This window comes from Nycticebus coucang, chromosome 1 (assembly GCF_027406575.1).
Source record: "Nycticebus coucang isolate mNycCou1 chromosome 1, mNycCou1.pri, whole genome shotgun sequence".
NCBI classification, from domain to species: domain Eukaryota; kingdom Metazoa; phylum Chordata; class Mammalia; order Primates; family Lorisidae; genus Nycticebus; species Nycticebus coucang.
The window spans coordinates 68,280,093-68,301,672 of record NC_069780.1 but is presented as its reverse complement, the minus strand read 5'-3'; the positions used below and the strand labels follow the sequence as shown (position 1 = coordinate 68,301,672).

The 21,580-nt window shown below is 34.8% G+C and overlaps 1 protein-coding gene across 5 annotated transcripts in view; it reads left to right on the top strand.

The window, feature by feature from the left end:
• INPP4B (inositol polyphosphate-4-phosphatase type II B) overlaps window positions 1–21,580 on the top strand; it is an 881,338-nt gene that overhangs the window by 705,341 nt on the left and 154,417 nt on the right. For all 5 annotated transcript variants that reach the window (XM_053582182.1, XM_053582180.1, XM_053582181.1 and 2 more), the window contains 3 exons: window positions 1,116–1,246; window positions 1,601–1,705; window positions 17,816–17,924. In XM_053582182.1, coding sequence (XP_053438157.1) covers window positions 1,116–1,246; window positions 1,601–1,705; window positions 17,816–17,924 — 345 coding nt within the window. The remainder of the gene's footprint in view (window positions 1–1,115; window positions 1,247–1,600; window positions 1,706–17,815; window positions 17,925–21,580) is intronic.

The following is a 21,580-nucleotide window of genomic DNA, read 5'->3' as shown; positions in this document are numbered from 1 at the left end:
AGACTCCCCAATTCTTCAGCCAATCCCCCTTTCCCCCTTTGGTCATGAACTATTTTTGCTTTCATTATCTATTACTTAATTATGTTTTCTCCTAGGAATGTTGTGTCATAAAGTTAATTTTTGGAAAAGTTAATAAGATTAATATTTGCAAAAATTTTAAGGACATCAGATATAGCAATATTACAGCACATTCCTATTAAAGCAAAACAAAGGCAGCTATAAACATTTGAAAGCAAGTCACATTTTTGCACACCGTTCATTATTTTTGCATTTAAGAGAATGTTAAAGATTCTACATCTTCGGAATTTATTAGCTTGGTATTTAGCATGTTTCACGGCCAAAATAGCAAAGAAGGTTCATTATTACTGGTTAAATTAGCCTCATGAAAATGTTGTTGGTAAAAGGTTACAGAAATGAATGGAAGATCTAACCAAGTTGGACCATTTATCACTATAATTTTAAAAATGCATTCTGATGATTTAAATTAACTTGGCTATAGGGTAGACATGGTAATGAAAGTTAATAATTCAAATCTGAACAGGATGATTAGCTCTAACTTTTAATAGAGAGGGGACAGCACATATGCATTCAGTATTTACTTAAATTGTCCTCTTGGGACAAGAAACGAAGACCACTAAAATCATATCTGACAATATCCTTTATTTAGTATTTATGCTTTAATTTTTTTTTAAATTGCAACTATAATAGATGTAAATTGGGTTAACCGAATATCTCTTGTTTCCATCAGACTGAGTCAGACAGCCCTTCTCAGATTTTTTGATTTTGGATAGTTAGTTAAAACCTAGAACTTAGCCATTCTTGTTACTGGGATGTTAGTATTTAATTTTTAACTGAATGTCTTGTCTATGTATTAAGGATAAATCTGCTCTCTTTGTGAAAATTTTATCAGGAAATTTAACCTTTTATTTATTTAGGCCATTGACATAATGGTTTTTGGTTATGCAGTATGCTTTTCTCATTTTAAGCTAATAACCTCACAAAGCTTTCCCGAGAAGGATGATGAAACAATTTTTTTTTATTAATTTGATAACCCTGATTAAAGGTTGTCTATGGATTAAGATGAAAACGTTTCTTCTCTTTTCTATTCTTAACAGAAACCAGGAGCTAAAAGAACTTGGTGAACTTGCTCCACACTGGGACAATCTGCGAAAAAATGTCCTGACTCACTGTGATCAAATGGTGAATATGTACCAAGATATTCTGACAGAACTTAGCAAGGAAGCAGGTGTGAAAAACAATTTTACTCTCTCATACTGAATTGCATTTCATGTGTATGATGTGCAAACAGTCATAAACTATTTTTGTGGAGATAGGAGAGCCAAGGTTTTTTTAAACCTTTTATTTATCATTCTAATATCTCGAAACAAGGAAAAAAAAATTCCCATCACATGGTATTATTGTAAGAATAATTGGCATAAATCTTTAAAAAAATTGAGATTCTGGGAGAAAAAGCAGCTCATAAAGACAGGTTATGTTTTTCTTTTGGAAATTCTTGTAACTTATTTGTCAAATATAACTTTTAACACACGCACATTTATTTATTTATTTGCTAATAATGTTCAATCTTTTTTCCATGTAGGGTCCTCTTTCAAATCAAGCAGCAGCAAAGGAGAGAAAACATTAGAATTCGTTCCAGTAAATCTCCATCTGCAAAGAATGCACGTACACAGCCCTCACTTGAAAGGTATCATTATATTTTATTCTTCAATAAATAGCAAGTTATTTTGCAGTGGGTACTTCTTTAGAAAGTCTGAGTATTGTCAGAATTTACAAGTTTAACAATGGTGTAAAGATGAAGATGAAACAATTGAAGCTGGTATTATCCCTAAATATTAGAAAAGGGTGATATTTTTGTTGCTTTGTAAAGCTGGTACCTGGATTGAGTTAGAAATGAAAATGATGAATGTTAGCTCCCTTAAGGAATAGTACTATTCCTGATGGCTAATAGGTAACAACTGAGCTACAGAAAAAAGTAAGGAAAAAAAGCTTGTGCATTTTTTACCTATCTTGAGAAACCAAAGCACAAGGTGGATTAATGTATTGTTTTTGACTTACTTGGTGACTGTGAATAGAAGCACCCCCTACCTTCTAGGAATAATGTAGTAAGATTATTAGGCAGAAGGTGGTGGAATAGTTTGATGCACTCAGTTGTAGGAAACATTTGTTGAGGAAAAATGTATAGGTTTTTATAAACATCTGAACAGGGTCTTTATATCCAATGTGGTGTCACATTTATTCCATTCTACGCAATCCCTTGCCATTTCCCAGCAAAACAGGCTTTTAAACACTCTTTTCAGTTCCCCTCTCTTTAACTTAGTGCTATAGCAATTGTCCATGCATGTCTTGTATGATTGTATGACCTGGTTTGCCTGCAAAATCCCCAGTTGTTCCTGTTGTGTCAGGATCATGGTTAATAAGTGCCACCGACTCCCTTCTCAAAAGTTTTCCTGGTTTGAATGACAAATGGTGTCATCATTCTCCTAGGACCTTTTCCCGGGGGGGCTGGAGTTATTGTAGAGCATCAAATCCTTTGTGATAAATGCATTAACATGAATATATACATAACACACACAGAGACCTCTAAAGACTCATTCTGACACTCTGTTTTGTAACTTATTACAACAAAGTAGGTACAGGGTTAGATCCAGCAATCCTACTTCAGGTATTTATCTACAATCATTAAAATCAGGACTGGATTTCGTAAAGGGGTCTGCACTTCCACACTCAATGCATTATTCCCAGTATCCAAGACCTGGAAGCAACCTGAATGTCCATTGGTGGATGGATAAAGAAACTGTGCTATGTACAAAGAATGGAATATTATTCATCCTTATAATGAAGAAAATCCTGCTATTCGAGTCAACTTGAACGAACCTACAGGGCATTATGCTAAGCAAAATAAGCCAGACACAGAAGAATATGTATGACAGGACACTGCTTAGATGAGGAGTCTGTAATAGTCAAACCCATGGAAGTGGAGCTCTAATGGTGGTTTCTAGAGACTCCAGGAGGAGGAAAAATGGAAGTGTTAAAGTATACAAAGTTTCAGTTGTACGAGATGAATAAGTCCTAAATGTCTGTTGTACAATATAGTGCCTATAGTTATCAATACCATATTGCATACTAAAAAATTGCTAAAAGGATAGGTCTTTATGTTCTTAACACACACACATAAATAATAATAATAATAATACGTAAACAGGGTGAGAAAAGACTTGGAGCTAATGGATAGATTTATGGCATCTTGTGCTAATGATTTAGAAAGGTATGCTTTATGTCCAAATTCAAGTTGGGTATACACACACACACACACACACATACACACATACACACACACACATATACACTCATTGTGTATGTATATATATATACACACACATACTCATATATATGTGCAACTTTTTGTATGTTAATTGTACCTCAATAAAGCAGTTAAAAAAGTTAAAATGAAATTTCTACTCTGATTTAAAATTGTCTGAAATTTTATAAACATAAAAATTAAACTGTATTGTTTTCTAGTTTGCATATACCAATCATATATACACAACTAGCTGATGTGCAAGTTTATGTGTGCTTATAATTATTCTGATTTATAATTTTATTGTATTTGGTAACCCTTACCAAATACCTGAAATTTTAATTAAGCCCTATTAACCACAAATTATGCCAAATGAAAGAACTGGAAACAAAAAAAAAGAGCTAGATTAGGAACTGCTAAGGTCTGAATGAGTTTCTCAAAGTTCATGCCTTAGAAACTAAATATACAGTGTGATGGTACTGGGAGGTGTGGCCTGATGAAAGGTATTCAGGTAATGAGAGTTCTACCCTTATGAATGGATTATCACCATTATAAAAAAGGCTTTTAGGAATGAGTTTGCCCTCTTATTCCTCTGCCATGTGAGGACAGAAGGTTTTTCCTTTCTTACCCTTCCACCTTCTGCCATATGAGGACACAGCCAGGTTCCTCATCTTACAGTGAAGCCTTGATCTTGGATGTCCCAGTCCTCAGAACTGGGAGACCATAAATTTCTGTTTTTTTGTAAATTACCCTGTCTGTAGTATCCTGTTACAGCATCACAAAATATAATAAGGTAATGGCTCTTTCTTGATTACTGAGTGTCTGCCGATAGTTTGAATATAACAGTATGTAATGATTTTAAAAATCATCAGAAACCAAAGTGTTAATAAGTAATAAAAGAAGTTAAAATGCTTAAGAGCTTCCTGATGTCAAAATAAAAAAACTTTTATGATGTAGTCAAAACTGTATATATTTTTGAGGATAACAGATCTGGCTTTGAATTAGAGCTCTACCACTTTTTATATATGATTTAAGTCTGTTATTTAATCTTTCTAAGTTATTTTGTTCTCATTTCTGATTAAATTAGAGTATGTGGAACATCTAAAATGATACAATAATAGTAGCTTTAGTATACATGTGGCATCTGCCACCACCGGAACAAAATGGATCTTTTACTTTTGTCAGAGTTGATAAAATTGGAGAAAAGTGGTCGAGTAAGAGTCTGCTAAGAGACAGTTAAGTCTTGAGCTAAGGAAATAGCCAGGCGTATAGGAAGAGTGACTGGGGAGGCCTTCTGAAGAAAGTCATCACGAACAAGTCTCTAATGGCTAATGGAACAAGGCAATGAGGGAAAAGAATTATTTGGGTTATAGCCACGAGTTATCAAACCAGTGTCATCAAACCGAAACGATTGGGGCTGAATTGATATAAATTTGTATTTTACTTTGCATTTAAAAATTTGGTGGTGAAAATTGAAATACTTCCACTAAACAAAGAGAAACTACTGTCCATGTAGGTTATTTCATACTTCTTTCTTGAAAATGAAAGAACTATCTACATTATGCTGTTTTCTCTATATGAAAAACAGACTAGAATAAGCTATGACAATTTTTCTACTCTGACAAAAAAGAAACTGGCAACTAAAAGAAAGATCTTTAGAAAAGCAAACAAAAGGAATTTCTTTTGTTTTTTATTTTCTTCTTATTAGGTTGGTTTGAGATATGTATCGGTTTCCTAGGGCTGCCATAACAAAACACTACAAATTAGATTGCTTAAGTAATCAAAATTATTGTCTCAGATTTCTGGAGGCTAGGAGAGTGAAATCCATATGTCACAGGGTCCTGCTCCCTCTGAAACCTGCAGGGGAGTCTTTTGTTGCCCCCTGCTGGTTTCTGGCAGTCCATGGCTTTCCTTGGCTTGCTGATGCTTCACACCCTGACACAGTGGGTATTCTCCTGTGTTATCTTTCCTCTGTGTATGTCTGTTTTTGTTCCAAATACCCCCTTTAAGGTCATAATAACTTGATTATCTCTGTAAAGACCTTATTTTTAAATAAGGCCACATTTTGAGGTACCTTTGGGGTTGGGGGAGCATAAATAAACCTACAATAGGCTATAGAAATAAATGTCTTACTTGTATTGACAAATATTACACAATACAGAGAAAAGAAAGATTTTAATATTACAGATCTAGTTGACAAACCCATAAACTAGAGAATTTTTGATAAAACAATTAGCAAAAAGACCTGTTACTTTTGTGGAACACAAAAAGTGTGTTCTTTCTTCTTTCTATGAAGAAAATATGGGAAAGGACTAAATGTCTTAGTAGTCACATTAATGGGGAGGACACTAAACTATATGGCATACTGATTTTTTTTTTTACAAAGCTACTCATGTATATTATATTAATATTTGATATACAATGTGGACTTAAAGTTTAGTGCAATATAAAATAGTTTAACATAGTAAATTGCACATAAATTTTATGGACACTATATATATGACGTCATAATATATGTATGTGTATATATATATCATATACATAGCATGTTAAATTATCAAGTTTATGTTTTAAAAATATTTGTATAATATGTTTAGAGATTATTATTTGAAACTGGAGTTCAGATAAATTAGGCTTATGCATATGATGTCAACAGCTATGTGTTATAATAGAGATCAAAAATACCACTGAAATTTTGGGGCCATAACACTTCAACTTTGGCCAAGTTATTTGACCTCTCTTAGTTTCAATTTTTGTATTTGCAAAATATGAAAGTTATGAATTGTGATAGGTGGTAGTGAACTAAATTTTTTCCTTGCTTATATAAATCACATTTAACAGATTTTAAATTACAGTTAAATTTAATTAAGATTTATGGTTATAGATTTGAATGTTTAGCTGGATTACAGAGAACATTTTGCAAGGTAATGATGCATATAAGATTGGCCAAACTTTGGTATTTCACTGGTGAATTATTTGGATAGAATACTTTTTTCTTTCATCTTTACTATTAGTCATTTGTGTCTACTCATGTGTGATTAATAAGCTTGCTATATTTGGAGAGGAAGCTTTGAAAACAATAGCAGGCAGATTTACCAAATACAAAGCTAGTATCTAGCTCTTGAAACAAGTAACTGAGCAGAACTAATGTTGTCCTGTCTCATACTGACAGATGAAATGACCTTCAGTTAACTTCGGGTACCCTCAGACTCATTAAGTTAATTTTTCACCCTAATTCATTACTTAAATACAACCAATAGAATATTCACCACAATAGAGCTTATAAACAGCAGTGACAACAATAGTAAGAACAAAACCCCTAAAATTAAAATAAAAGTTTTATTCTGATATACTTCAATGAATTTTGTTTTCATAGAATGTATTTTATGAATATTATATAATTTAAACTATTACATTATTATAATATTCCATATCTGAATTATTTTATATGTTGTAGGTATATTATAGGAAAGTATTATACTTTGTTTTAAAATTTCATGAATTCAAACAAAGCAATGGCTTTTTTCATAGATCAGGCTTTGTTTATGGACCTGTCATAATTTATAAAACTAAAACTCTTAATTATGTAACTCTGCATAATCAATGCATGGCTAGCTTTAAATAGGAATGCTTTATAAATATTAGCTGTATGATTATGGTTCTATTTTGTGAGTCTAGTCCCCTTAGATACAGCTGCTTGAATGATCACAGTACCTGCTGCAAAGAAACAGAGAGGAGGGTAGACGCTTGACCATGCTGAATCTATAGAGTTTCACTTGTGGATTCACTTTGGGGATTCGGGGACAATCCCTGCTTGTGAATGTAACTCTAATTGTGTTCTATGGAATACATCTTTCGCATGGGGAAGGAAAATCAGATACACAGCGAAGCATAAAAAAGAGAGGAAAGACAGAGATACTCTCTGACTGCTCTTCAGTTTGTGATTTGCGCCCGCAAGGGAATGGTCTGCCCTTAGTTTTTGTAAGCACAATTCTCTCTATTGGGATTTTCCTTTGTTTGTTTTTCAAGTATCTCAAGTAGTGTTTTATCAAGTAGCTATGAAAAGAACCTTAACCAATGCTTGTTAAAAATCAAAACAGAATTATTCTAAGTAATACAGCTGAAGTTGGAGTTAGGCACCGCATTGGCCAGAGTTTACCCAGTAACTCCGGATGAGTGAGGAGCCTCTGGCCCTGCCTCTTCTCATCTCCACACTGAGGGGAGGAGCCACCAAGAGAAGGGATTAGAGTTCCCTGATTTCTGTATTTCAAGAGTTTGGCATATCACCTCATCAATGAAACAGAATTACCTTTAGTTATGTTTAATGATCATGCCAAATTGGTTAGACTATTTTGAAATGGACTTCCCTTAATAATTCCTAAAGCCTTGTGATTTCTCTCAAAGGCATTTTGTACACCCTTTTAAAACCAGGAATGATGCTTAAATTGTTCCTTGACAGGAGATTAGTGTGTAAACGTTTTTGTCATTAGCACTATTTTATAGTTGTAGCAATGTTAAAGAAATCTTCTGGGAAATAATGGTGTTATTATCTCATTTCTATTATTAAGTGGCTTTTAAAAGGCTGCAAGGCAGCCCTATTATTAGATTTCAAACCAACCTAGTCTCTTTGGCTTGATGAAACTCAACAACTTGAATTCTACTTCCCTGTTACATTGGATATTCTGCCATCTTCACAAAGCCAAAGACAATTGTGGAGATAGTATAAAATGTCAAAGAAAGAAGAAACACATATTTTTTAAAGAAAAAACTTTACTTTTTGGCATAAATTTTGTGTAAAACATTCCCATCTATATTTTTATAATTGTCTCTTGATACCAGAAATCTGAAGGCTTTTGTTATAGATAGCTAATGGCTATTTAAATCATGAAGCTACATCATTAACAGAATAGCGTAAAATGAAGAGATATTTAAAAATAATAACACATATCATACCAATCAGATTATTACCTTATATTTTTAATTTTGTTTTCTTATTGATTTTCTTTTGTATACTTGTTCACTTTTGGAGGGAAAGAATCAGTTCCAATGAATTCTAAATTTAAAGAACACAAGTGCCCCAGCTAAGAACAAACATGATATTTTAAGTGTGTACCATTCTTTATCAAATAAAGAAATCTGGGGGGAAAATTCATAATGTACATCATAGATCAATCTGCTGTTTTTATAGTAATTTCAAGTGAAATTCAAGGCTGAAGGGCCAAAGGAGTTAAACATAGCAGGTCCAAACATTGAGATATTGGTAACTGATAATTATAAAATGACAAATGTACAATATTAAGAAGACTCCCTAAGATGATATATTTGTAATTTTCATTGAAAGTATTGGTATTATAAAGAATTGAGTGATCAGTTTCAGGTGTGACAGAAACTACCTCAATTGAGACTAAGGATTGCACAAGTTTACGCAACGTGTTCTTATTTCAGACTGTGTGACAAATGGAACATACCCGTAGCTGGAGAGAAAAGCTGTTTCTTCTGGCTTAAGTACAAATCAGTTCTGAAATTAACATTCAGTAGATACTTTCCAATTATTTCCTTCAGAGTCACTCATTGGCTATCAGAATTTTAAAACTTTAAGCAACTTTATGAAGATCTAATACATACAAGGGTACTTAAATGAAAACTCTTCGGATTTCTACAAACAGTACACATAAAGATTCAAGCTTTTTGAAGAATGTTTCTGGTCACAATAGGTAGAATCAGAAAACAATAGAAGGAAAGGGAAAAGAGAAACTTTGTTCATTTTTTCAGTGACATTGTCTCTGTGGAGAAGACCTGTTGATATTAACGGAATATCATGGTTAGATTGCTAGCTATGCAACCTTCTCAATTTGAAATTTATTCTATGAAATTCAATTTGTTCTATGTCGTAAAATTTATTCTATGAATTCCTCTAGAATTTCATATCTTCATTTATTATATTTTTAACTTACTTTAATTATATTATTTAAAGTGATAATAAGTGATCAATAAAGTTGTAAAAATGATAATTGAATGAAAAGAATGAACTAGAAAAAATAGAGATAGATAAAGAAATAAATCCAGAATGTATATGGACTAGTTAGTATAGGCACGAATGTTTTCCAGCTCCAGCCAGTGAAAATTATATGCAAAGCAGTGACAACCCAGTAGCCCTGAGTATAGTCTGTCATCAGTGCTTGATTTCTAAATACTATTCCCTAATAAAAAGGATCAACGTTCTTTGGAAACCTGGTTTATTACGTCACTGGAGCAAGGAAAATACAATATAAATCTGGAGTATCTTGTGGCTCTGGAAAGTAAGAATGTGCTAAAAAATAAAAAGAAAAGAAAAGAAAAATAGAAGAGGCATATTTGAAGGGCACAGAAGCCCATGTGTAGGGGCTCCCAATAGATAAAGCTCCCCCAATTTCAACAACATAAATATAGTATTGGATCATAAACCAAAGAATGCAAAATATCCGTGAGTCCATATTAATAGTACTAGGTAACTGAATAGTAAATAAGTGGAGAAGAAGAGTCAACTATTCCTTTTAGAAGCATTCTAATTAACCAGTGGGAGAGGAATAAGACAAACAATCACCACTGAAGTATAATAGTTAACAGTTTGCTCTAGGCAAGATTCATCAATTAATGATAAAATTAGTAAGTGAAAGTTTAAGCAGAAACAGAATACACACAATCTCAAAGTGTGCCCCCCCCCCAAAGAAAAATTTAGTAATTTCACAGAGAAGAATCAACTGTAGGAAGTGGCAGATACCCCAGTGCAGCAAGATTAACCTCAAAATAACACATGAACATTTTCTCTGATTCGATGCTCTGAGAAACATGCTGTCTCCATAGTGTTCTGCTCTGCATCTCAGAACCTCAGTCTCATCACAAAATCGGTAAGACAAACAAACCCAAACTGAGGAGCATTCTATAAAATGATCAATACTGTTGAAAATGTGAAGGTCAATGGATGACAGTGAACAACTGGGGAATTACAATAGATTGGAGGACTTTGAAAGGATGGCAGTTAAATGGGATCCTAGAAGAGAAAGTGGGCGTTAGTGGGAAAACCTGTTTAAATATATTCTTTATTTAATAACATTGTACCATAGTGCAATAGTAATTTTTTAGTTTTGATAATTATTCTGTAGTTATAAAAGATATTAACATAGGGGAATCCAGGTGAGGGTATAAAGGAACTCTCCTATTTTGTCAGCTTTTCTGGAAGTCTAAAATTATCTGAAAAATAAAAATTTTGAAAAGTATTCTATTGACAGGGAAGACTTCCTGAAAAGATCTTATGTGTATATATACCGATATATCCTCTGTATAAGTATTCACACACACAAACACACACACATATGTATGGTCTGACAATTAAGTTCATGAACTCATCCTAGGAAAAACTACTGTATGTTGCTAAGGTCACCTTTGAAATATACCCCTTGCAGAGCTATGTACTGATGCCATCACTTAGTCCACCCCTCAAAGCAATTTTGGATTTTTTTTTTCTGGAATGAACATCAGACATGTCATTGTACAAGGTCTGATAATTAAGTTCACAGACTTGCTATTGTGCACTTAGCTGGTGACACTGTACAAACAATCTGGTAAGGTTTTATAACCTTTGTGCATCAGTGGCTCACAGCTGTCTTCACATCAACATATGGAGGTGTCTTGCTGACTGGTGTTCATTATTATGTGTTTATAAGTGCCATACTATACATGTGTTATATCTCCAGATTCTCACATTCCTTTTCTTGATAGTATATCTAGAGCTTTTATTCTTTAGTTAAGTTTAGCATTTCCCTGTATAATCTAAAGACAGACAGAAGAAGATAGAAGACAAACTGAATTGAGCCTCAAAAGATTTATTTATTTACCTATTGACATTTTTTGAGCACCTACAATACTATTTTTGTTTGAGGGAAACAGAGACATTAAATGCACAATGACTTCATTTAAATTCCCTAAACCCTAGAGGCAAAAGTAATTATCAAAATTATTTTATACAATATGAAAAGTAATTAAAGCTATGATAAAGACATAGATCTAGGACTATGATGACAATAGGAAAAAGTTAAGTATTTTCTGCTAGACTCCTCACATGAAGTTGTCTGTGTAGGAACTAATATCGGATCTAGACCTCAATGTGAAATTTGCAAATATGGAGAAGGGAAAAGTGAAAAGGAGGGAAGGGCAGTTTAGGTAATAAGAAGAGCCTCAGAAGAGTTTGAGAATTGGAAGAGGAGTAAGGAAAAGGCATTTAATTAACTGTGCTATTTATTTCTTTCTATATTTTGACATCTTAATATAATATGTAGATTATGTTTTGTTAATTATCTTGAGTTAAGAATACAAATTGTGAATAAAATTTAGGCTAGAGGAACTTCTTCCGTTCAGATATTATGTGTCTTCCTCTTATAGCCAATTAATATGTTTGCTTAACTTATGAATTTGTAGAAGAAAAAAGATGGAAAAGATGCTAAAGTTAAAGAACAGGTGAGAGCTTGGAAAAGAGTTAGCAAATTATGAGTAATTTCAGGGATTATAAATAAAACAATGGCCCTTTCCGAAGTAGAGGAACCCTACAGGAGACAGGAAGAAGGGAGCTAAAGGTAAGAACAAGAGAACTTATGAATAGAATGATAATAAATGGAATTATGGCTATGGTACAAGTTTGTGAAACTTAAGCAAAAGGATGGGAATGGGGGGGAAAGTGGGAGAGCTGGAAATGGAAAATGAAAGAAAAGTAAAATAAGAATGAAAGAATAAATGTATAAAAACAGAAATGATAGGGTAAGATCACAGATCAAAATTAATGTTTTTTTTTTTTTTTTTAACAATTTAAGTCTGTACCATCTTGAGTGGTGCTGCATTAAATTCTACTGAAATTTCTCTAGGTTTGACACATAATAATTAAGATCAATTGTAATACATGAATTTTCTGTCCCAATTTAAATTTTCAAAAGAAATTAGGGTAACACTTGAAAACAGTATAGTTCAATGGATATTTGTTTAGTGAAAGAATAAAGGTTAGAATAATATAGTTCAGGTCAGTTTAATCATCTTCTTGCTTTTTTGTGGATTACTGGCTTCTGTTTGTTTTATGAAGTACTAACAATGTTTAGTCTTCTTTTTGATGTGATCAAAAATATTTCTATTTTAGAAATAAATGTCTACAAGAGGAATGCAAGCAAGCGTTACTGAGCTTCCACCATATGCACATCTTTGCTTCAGCTAGTGGAAAATCTAAGCATGACTAAGACGTTGAAAGTTGTTTATAAGTTTGTTTAGTGAGTCAGACTTTGGAAAATATGTCAGATCTGAAATATATTAGCATGAGGCTAGACAAATTACCTAATTTCATGAAGAATCAGTTTTCTTATCTGTAAGGCTGGGCAAATTATATCTGTTTTATAGGATTATTTTGAAAATTAAGTGAGATGCTGAATATAGAGTGCCCAGGACACTCAATAAATGTTGGCTGTCCTCATCATCATCGGTCCTATAATGATTTTTATTGTGCTCTGACTGTATCCCAGGCATCATTATTAGTAACATTTTATTATTTATTAACTGCAAATAATATATATCCAATGGAGAGAATAGGTCTCAAAACAATTATAACAAATGCTATAGCTGTATTTATTATTTTGCTTAGATATAGAAAAAAATAAATCTTCACAGTGAAGACAAATCAATGTGGAAATGTAAGTGAAAAGGACTGTTACTTCTGACTGGAATATCCAGAAAGGCTTCAAGAGGAAGGTGATAATTGGTCTTTGTTATAAATGAGGAGGGAATTCAGTGGCCAGTTTAAAAAAAAAAAAAAAAAGGAAGGTGAGATTGTTTGTGTTCAATGTGGTATGGAGTACTATTCAGCTGTAAAAAGATGGAGACTTTACATTTTTTAGTTTACCTGGATGTAGTGGAAGCACATTTTTCTTAGTAAAGTATCATAAGAGTGGAAAAGCAAGTATCCAATGTACTCCATATTAATATGAAACCATAGTAGGGGGAAGAGAGAGGGAGGAAAAGGGAAGAGGGAGAGGGATTGGTAAACTCTCCCCTAATGTGCACAATGTGAGCAGCACACCCCATGGGTGAAGGGCTCAACTTTACCTTAGAAATGTAAACAATGTAAACTAATCTTTTGTACCCTCATATTAATCTGAAATTTAAAAAAAATGCAAGGAGGGCGAGAACAGGAAAAGCCTAAGAACACAAGGGCAATGATACAAAGATTTCAAAGTATATGTGGCATTTAAGACATAAAAACAGTAACTAGGGAGCTATCAATCATGAAGCAAATGTGGAGCGCCTCCAGTATGTCGAGCACTAAGGATGTTCCCTTGAATTTAACAACAATAATTTCCACTTTCATGGCGCTTATATGACACGGGACAGTGTGATCAAGGAGAAATTGTAGCCAGGTCATAAATGGCCTGAATATGGCCTTAAGATGTCTGAATGTTCTTCTATCAATATTTGCAATTTATGAGGAGGGTCAAGTATTGAAGCCTCTGTTTCAGGCAGAGTGACCAGCCACCTATGTAAGAGAAGTAAACCATGACATACATCGCAGGTGCAGAGGTAACACTGAAGAGGTGGTTGTAAACTAGGCAAGAAATTAGGAAATTTAGCACGAAAGTAAAGATCTTGACATGGACAAGAAGAAATTAAGATTTTGGTAGCAGAGTTGTTAGAATTGATCAGATATAATGATGAAAAAAAGAGGAATTGAAAATGATCTCAATAATAGACTCTGGAAGGCTTAATAAAAATGAGTTGGTTGCAGAGATCCTGGGAGAAAAAGTAGGTTGGAGTCAAGAGTTAGAATAAGGTAAGCAAAATAGGCTGCTTGACACTCAAGAGTCTCCAAAGGCAGAGAGGGATTAGATTAATTCTTTGGAAGAGGTCACAACTAGGCAGGAAATTTTATAGGCGTCGCTGAAAATATGATGTGAAAACCTTAACAAGAATGAGTTTGTAAGTAGAAAATAGAATGGAAAGAAGTTAAAGTCAGAACTTACAGAACAGTTCATCTCCATCACTTTAGGAGTTATAGTACAAAAGGTTTAAAAATAGTTAGCTCTTTATTATAACGACAGGGGACTATTCCAGCAACCTGCCTGTCTTCCTTTACCTGCTACTTCAGAGTCTTCTGGATTCTTCACAAATGACTAGAATTCCCATAATTAGTGAGGTAGATAAATAGAGAAAGTTTCTATTCCTTGAGTGTAGCTTTGGAGGATGCTGAAATTATGAATCAATTGAAGAGATAGATTCACCATGAAGTTAAGAAAGCTGAAATTTCAGGGCCCTATATGCATGGCTTCTTATAAGAAGCCCAGCAAAATGTTTGTGGTCAAATGTTTTTACAAATTCGGCAAAGATAAGTTATTTAAACCTTCATCCTTTAAGAATATGGTCTCTTTCTACTCAGATTCTCGCTCCCTCACTCCTCCCCTCTTGTTGGGTGGTACTAAAGAGGCCATCAGCTTTGTCAGATCCAGTGGAGAGGCTATAGGCAACTTTATAGAAGTTGAAGTAAGTATGTATATATTAAGTTTGAGCTTAGTAGGACATATGTATACATTTTTTTAAAAAAGCTTCATTGATATGCAAAAACTGCACATATTTAATGGGCACAATTTGATGAATTTGGACATAGGCACATGCGTGTGAAACTATCACCACAATCAAAGGTAATAGACATATCCAGAGCCTCTAAAAGTTTTCTTGTAGCCCTTTGTGGTTTTTTTGTGGTGGTGGCTGTTACTGTTCTCGAAGCACTTATCATGAGATGTACCCTCTTAAATGTGTACATGCATAGTACAGTATGGTTAAATGTAGACACAGTTTTGTACAGCATATCTCTGGAATTTCTTTATCTTGCGTAACTGAAACTTATACTCATTGAATGACAACTCCCCATTTTCCCCTCCCCTCATTCCCTGATAGCCACCCTTATATTCTCTTCTTCTAGAATTTGACTATTTTGAAAGCGCCATGTGAGTGGAGTGTTTGTCCTTCTGTAACTGGCTTATCTCATTTACCATAGTGTCTTTTGGGATTATCTATGTGCTACAAATGGCAGTATTCCTTTCTTTTTAAAGGCTGAATGATATTTTTAGTCACTTTGTTTGTATATTGTTAGTATTGCTGGTCACCCCAATTTTGGCAGAAACACACCATATTATATTGCTTTGCATTTAGTTTAAGTTAAAACAGGAACTGATCTGTTTAGAAAACAGAGCTGTCAGGGCCCAGGACTGTCCAGGTCTCGGGCCCGGCTTAACTAGGTTCTGGACGCAGACTGCTAAGTTACCTTGCTCAGGTCTCTTAGGTGCCTGAGGGCTATCTACTTTAGGTGCACAGAGAGAGAGAGAGTGTCTTAGAGAGAGTAAAGCAGTCTTCTTAGAAAGATAGATCTTAGTCTTTAGCAGAGTTTAGTGATCTTCAACAGAGAGCCATGCTGGCGTTCTGCAGGCAGGAGAGGAGACAGAGTCAGAGTAAGTGGGTCTGTGATAGAATGCACATGCTCCCGACTGCCTTCTCCTCCAGACTAATATAAGGCTGATCTTGTGGCTCTCAACACCACAGGTATAGAGACTGCCAATTCACCACTGCTCTCATCTCTCATGCTTGTTAGGAGAGCTAAATCCCTCTCCATGCCCTTTCCACCAAGGTGTTCCATTATTGAGCTGTACAGGTATTTCTTATAACTCTCACTCCTCCTAGCCATAGGCTATACGGGCTGCTACACAGAGCCTCAGTATCACTTTCCTTTTTAAATTGAGAAGTTTCTTTTTATGAGGAAATAAACTCAAGAAGTAAGGTATCACCTTTATTAATTGGTGGTATTTCTGCTTAAAGGAAACGTAATAATCATCAATAATATTTACGGAATGCTCATCACTTATAACTGCTTTCAATTCCATTTTATAGCTGACAAAACAGACATAGGAAGTTAAATAATTTTCCCAGTGCTACACATCTTATAAATGGCAGATTCAGGATCCAAAGCTAAGAACTCAGGTTAGTCTCCAGGAAATACTGGCTCTCTGTCACTGAAGGAGAAGTCAGAAGACCCTGGGTGTAAGGTCTTTGGGGCCTTTGATGAATCAGCTAACTTCTTAGGGTCTGCATGTTTCTCATCAGATAAATGAAGTTGGATTAAAATTTAGTGTTAGTAAATTTGGGGTGATATCATGACCCCAAAGGAGACCCTGCAACCCCTTTCCACGCAGTAGAATAGATACACATATATTCATGGACAGCTGAAACCCACTTCTTAGCCCTTGATTAAAACTCCCTGGAGTAGAAAATATTTAAATTTCTTATAAATCAAATGCTCTCCTATCCTAAGTAAAGCTGACTTCAAGTTTATTAGTGGCCTTTGGAAGGGCAAGAGGTGGTCCCACAGTGATCTAAGTGGTTGTTCAGTATATGCCTTATTGATAGGATTGGTTTGGGTTGTTTTCTTTCTTGCAGCCTTACATTTTTCTGAATGCTGCTGAAGTCTTTCACTTTGAGGATATCTTTTATCAAAAGAAAAATTCTAGGTGCACCTGGATTGAACGGTTCTGAAGAAGTTATGTTGTTCACCTAAAGCTAATAATTTGTATTTTCCCAGTAAATGAGATCTGAAAAACAACTGATGTGTCAATACCAAAATCAGTTTGAAAAGGATCTACCATGAAATAACATTTCTCAGATAAAATGTAGTTTAACAAGAAGACATTCAATCTCTTCTTTCTCATGGGGATACTTTTCATTAAAATGTAAAAATGATGGCATGTTTGAAGTCATAAACTTTATATGTATCAAACTTCGTGGCTTTCAAGATCAAAGGACTCGGTTTCAATTTAAATGTATGGATTTTTTAATTATAAAAACAAAGTATCTTCCTAGAAAATCGAGACATTTTGTGTATTTCTATGTCACCTAAGGAAATTGCAAAAGTGTGTGTTCAAAATTGTCTAAGATTTAGTATACACAGCAGGCAAGTACTCTGTATAGATTTTTTTTTTTTAATGAACTAGTACTGTTCTGCCCTTGAGCCAAAATGCATTAATATTTTGACTCTTTTCTATGTAAAATTTGGTTGAAAGATTGTTCATTATTGTTGAATTTCAATATGATTGCAAATTAAATGATGCAAAACTCAATAAAGTAAAATACACAAAAGAGCAATTAACGTGTTATCTCAGTAAGTATATAGAAGAATTGAGAGAACATACTGTTCTACACTACAGCATATAATTAAGATGTAGTCATAAATCAGGGAAATATTATATCTTGTTTGGGTGCACAGGTGGCTTTTAGAGAGATTGATTAGCTCCTCTTGCCCCCATGAGATGCGAGTTCATAGCTATTCCTGCAGAAATTAAACAGAATAATTTCTCATACTTCCCACAGTAGGTATGCTTCAATGCAAGCAGCATGCTGCCGGAGATAAATGGGAGGTGTTCACATCCTTGTCTGTTCGTATTCCAGATGCTCTCTACGATGTCATCACTGTGGGAGCCCCAGCTGCCCATTTTCAGGGATTTAAAAATGGAGGTCTTCGGAAACTACTTCATAGATTTGAAACAGAAAGAAGAAAGTAAGTATAGATGGGAGGAAAGCACACAATCCATTAATGTTATCTTCTCTTTGGGGAAGTCTATGTACAAGTTTAGGATAAAGATGGTTGGCCCATCACAGTGAATAGTCCTTGACTTCTCCAGCCCATTCTGTAACATAATGTGGTTGAATCTCTCAAAAGTACTTGAGAGGAAATTAAATTAAAGTAACCAGAAGGCTCCAGTGTGTTGCGTATTGAGTAGACCTGTGCCAACAAGGAATTTTCTTGGAAGCCAGGCTTCCCAGGGAATACTCTAGTATCAACCATTGCTCCCTCAAAGGAATGGCATTCAGATGGAGATTCAGCTAGAAACAGTCTTAACTATGGAGCCCAAGGTACTTAATGCAGAACATGAATCCTAGTTTTTGACTCTTCTTGATTCCCACTCTGGCCTGAGATAGTGCACATACCCTGCCAGTTAGTTACTCCCTTTGAAAAAGACATCAGTACAGAATTCTATATTAAGTGATAAGATTAAATGAGAAGCCCTTCTGTTCTTTAGGGAAAGGGCATGACACAAAAACCAAAGTATTGTCATTATTCTTATAGTTTTAATATGTCCTTTCTCCAGCTTTTGTTATTGCCTGCTTTAAAATTTTGCCCTATAAAGCTTTTGCATCAGAAGTTTATTCTCCTCCCCCACAACCCATCCAGTTGGGCTCTGGCTATGCCACGCTCATGAATAAATCATAAAGAGCATTACCCAGGCAAGAGGAATAACTTTTCAAGTACTTACTCTTCTTAGATTAAGAACCCAGATTTTGAAAGTTAGGGAAAATAGTCATTCTTTAGCATTGGGGGAAACTTCACTTTTCCCCTGAAAGTTCGCTGAAAGATCAACTCACAGTTAAAGCAAATTAATAAGAGGAAGATGTTTATGGACTGTGTGCATGGAGAAAGAATCATGGAGTGATTATCCCATATCCCAGTGGGATCCAGTTGTTTTTATATCATCCTTTTAGCAAGGAGGGGGAGATGAGGAATACAGGTAATGGGAAGAATGAACAGATTGACTTGTGAATTAACCTGAGAGACAGGTATTATATTTAAAATGATTTGGGCCAGGTCTGGTTGCATTTTTGGTCTTTTTCAGGCAATATATTGAGATGACAAAAAGGAGAAGGTAAGTGGATTATTCTTTGATGGGTCCATTTGTTTATGCAGATAAGAGTAGAAGCCCTGCTGATTTTTAAAGGCCTTTAATTCAAAGTGCTTTTTATAGGAAGGAGTCATTTTTCAGGTTGGAATTTCCAGAGCTCCTTCATTTGTCACAGTGATAGTATTAGAAAATCTATGTTGAGTGTCAAAACCAGAAATTTTCTCAAAGTTTTACCACATTTATAACATATAAAATTTATTTTCTGATGCTCAGATATTCAGAAAGGAAGCATTTAAAGGATGTTAGAATTAAATAATTGATATCCTCTCACATATGGATATGAACTTACCAATGCATATATAATTTCTTTTAAAGAAAAAGACTTTGAGTTAATATCATTAACTCAGTTTGAGCTCTTGTTCTGATTTCTCTAGTTTTGGGGGGTGTCTTTTGTTTGGACTTTGGTGGGAGGGTTTATAGTTCTATGAAATTTGTGTCCCATGTGTAGATTAGGGCATTTATCACCATAAACAGCACGCAGAACTATTGCATCGCCACAGAGAAACTCCCTTGGGTTACTGAAACCTTTCTGCTGTAGAAGGGGGTTGTATTGCTTCATTATTGCAGTGAAGAATGGAAGTCAGAGTCCAATCTCAGCCTCTGCAGGGGACGGGCATCTTCTACTTACTTTATGGGAGCTTGAAGTCCATTCAAACCACAGTGCCCATGGGGAAGGAGTGCTGTCTCTAGGAACGTAGAAGACAGGTTTCTGTCCATAGGTTCTACAGAGGGGGCTGGAGGGTCTTCTCACTGACCTCTTACCTGCACCATTTTTTAGTGGGGGAGGGGCACTTTTTTTGGTGATATTCACTCCTAGAGCTTTTTAGTATAATTAAAGGTTTGTGTTATGTTAGGCTATTTCTTTTCCCAATTCTTTGGCTTTTATTTGGTGCTACTATGGTGGACCTTCTCTGGTACCCAGGTTGGGACATACGAGAGTCAAGAAAAAGCCCTTGAAACTCCCTGTCACATCATTTCTTAAGTCCTGTGTTCCCTAACCAATATATCTTTCCTCTACCTGTTAGAGTCACTAGGTAGATGACATATATATTTTGTCTAGAGTGTTTTATTATTATTAGCTGGAGAAGTTAAATAGATTTGTTTATTCTATCCTGTCTGGAATTGTTATGTTTCTACCTTGAGAATTGACTTAATCTATTTTTTCTCAATTAAATTTTAAAGTGCATAGCACAATTAGAAGACTCAAAGCTCTCCACGGGGCACCCTGAATCTATTTAAACATATAAGTATCAGTATGTGAAACATGGAACCTAACTCTGTAATTTAATAAAATAGCACTATATGACACTGGCAAAGAAAATATTGAGTTCTGTGGTTAGACCCTGAGTAATAATTCTTTTTTTATTTTTATTTTTATTTTGAGATAGGGTTCACTCTGTTGCCCAGGGTAAAGTGCTGTGGCATCGTCATAGCTCACTGCAGTCTCAAACTCCTGGGCTCAAGACCCTCTCCTGCCTCCGTGTCTTGAGTAGCTGGGACTGCAAGTGCGTGTCACCATCCCTGGCCAATTTTTCTACTTTTTTAGAGATAGGGCTAGTTCTCATTCTTGCCTTGGCTGGTCTCAAATTGCTGGACTCATGTGATATTCCTGCCTCAGCCTCCTGAAGTGCTAGGATTATAGGCATGCGCCACCCTGCCTGGCCTTGAGTAATATTTCTTGTTTTAAATATCTATATGAATGGATGAATCCTTCTCTATTCTTCACTCTCATTGGAATGTTATGTATTAACACGTACACATTCAGACAACTCTTAGATCAAATTTAAAATTAAGAGAAAAACGTGTTCGGTGCTTGTAAACATTGAATGCTTTGGATTTTTTATCCAAAGCTGTCTGTCCTGCTGCTTTATTGAATGTTGACTTTATTTATAAAATACAATGAAAAATATAAAAGAAATGAAAAAATGGTTTAGTGTGGAGCAGTAGTAGGGGACAAAGATGGCTTGCTGAAGCCACAGACAGGTGAGCATGGTCTCAGCCTTCAGTTAAGGGCTGACGAGTTGCAGAGATGTAATGCCTAAAGAGGTGTCATACCATGACAATACTTTCTCTGCCAATCAATGTTAATGTAAATCTGTATAAAATGAGTAACTTGGACTTTAGGTTGGAGTAATTTTTCAGGACAGAAAATCACCTTAAGTGAAGGAAATTCTCTCTGCCTCTTCTTTCTTTTCAAAGAAGACTCCCAAAAGACAGCCAAGTCTATCAGGCCAGGTTTGGAGAGGCCCCACCACAGCCATGGTACTATTTCACCTTCATCTTTTTTTTTTTTTCCTCAACTAAGTCAATAAAATATCGTTGTCTGAGAACAGATGTCATTTGTATTTCTGTTCCTTGATGATCTCTTTTGGGACAGATATATTGACCACATAACAAAAAGGATTTTAGTGTATGAAAACCTTGCTATCATGCAATTCAGACCACATAAACATGCTCTCTAAAAGCTACAATATAA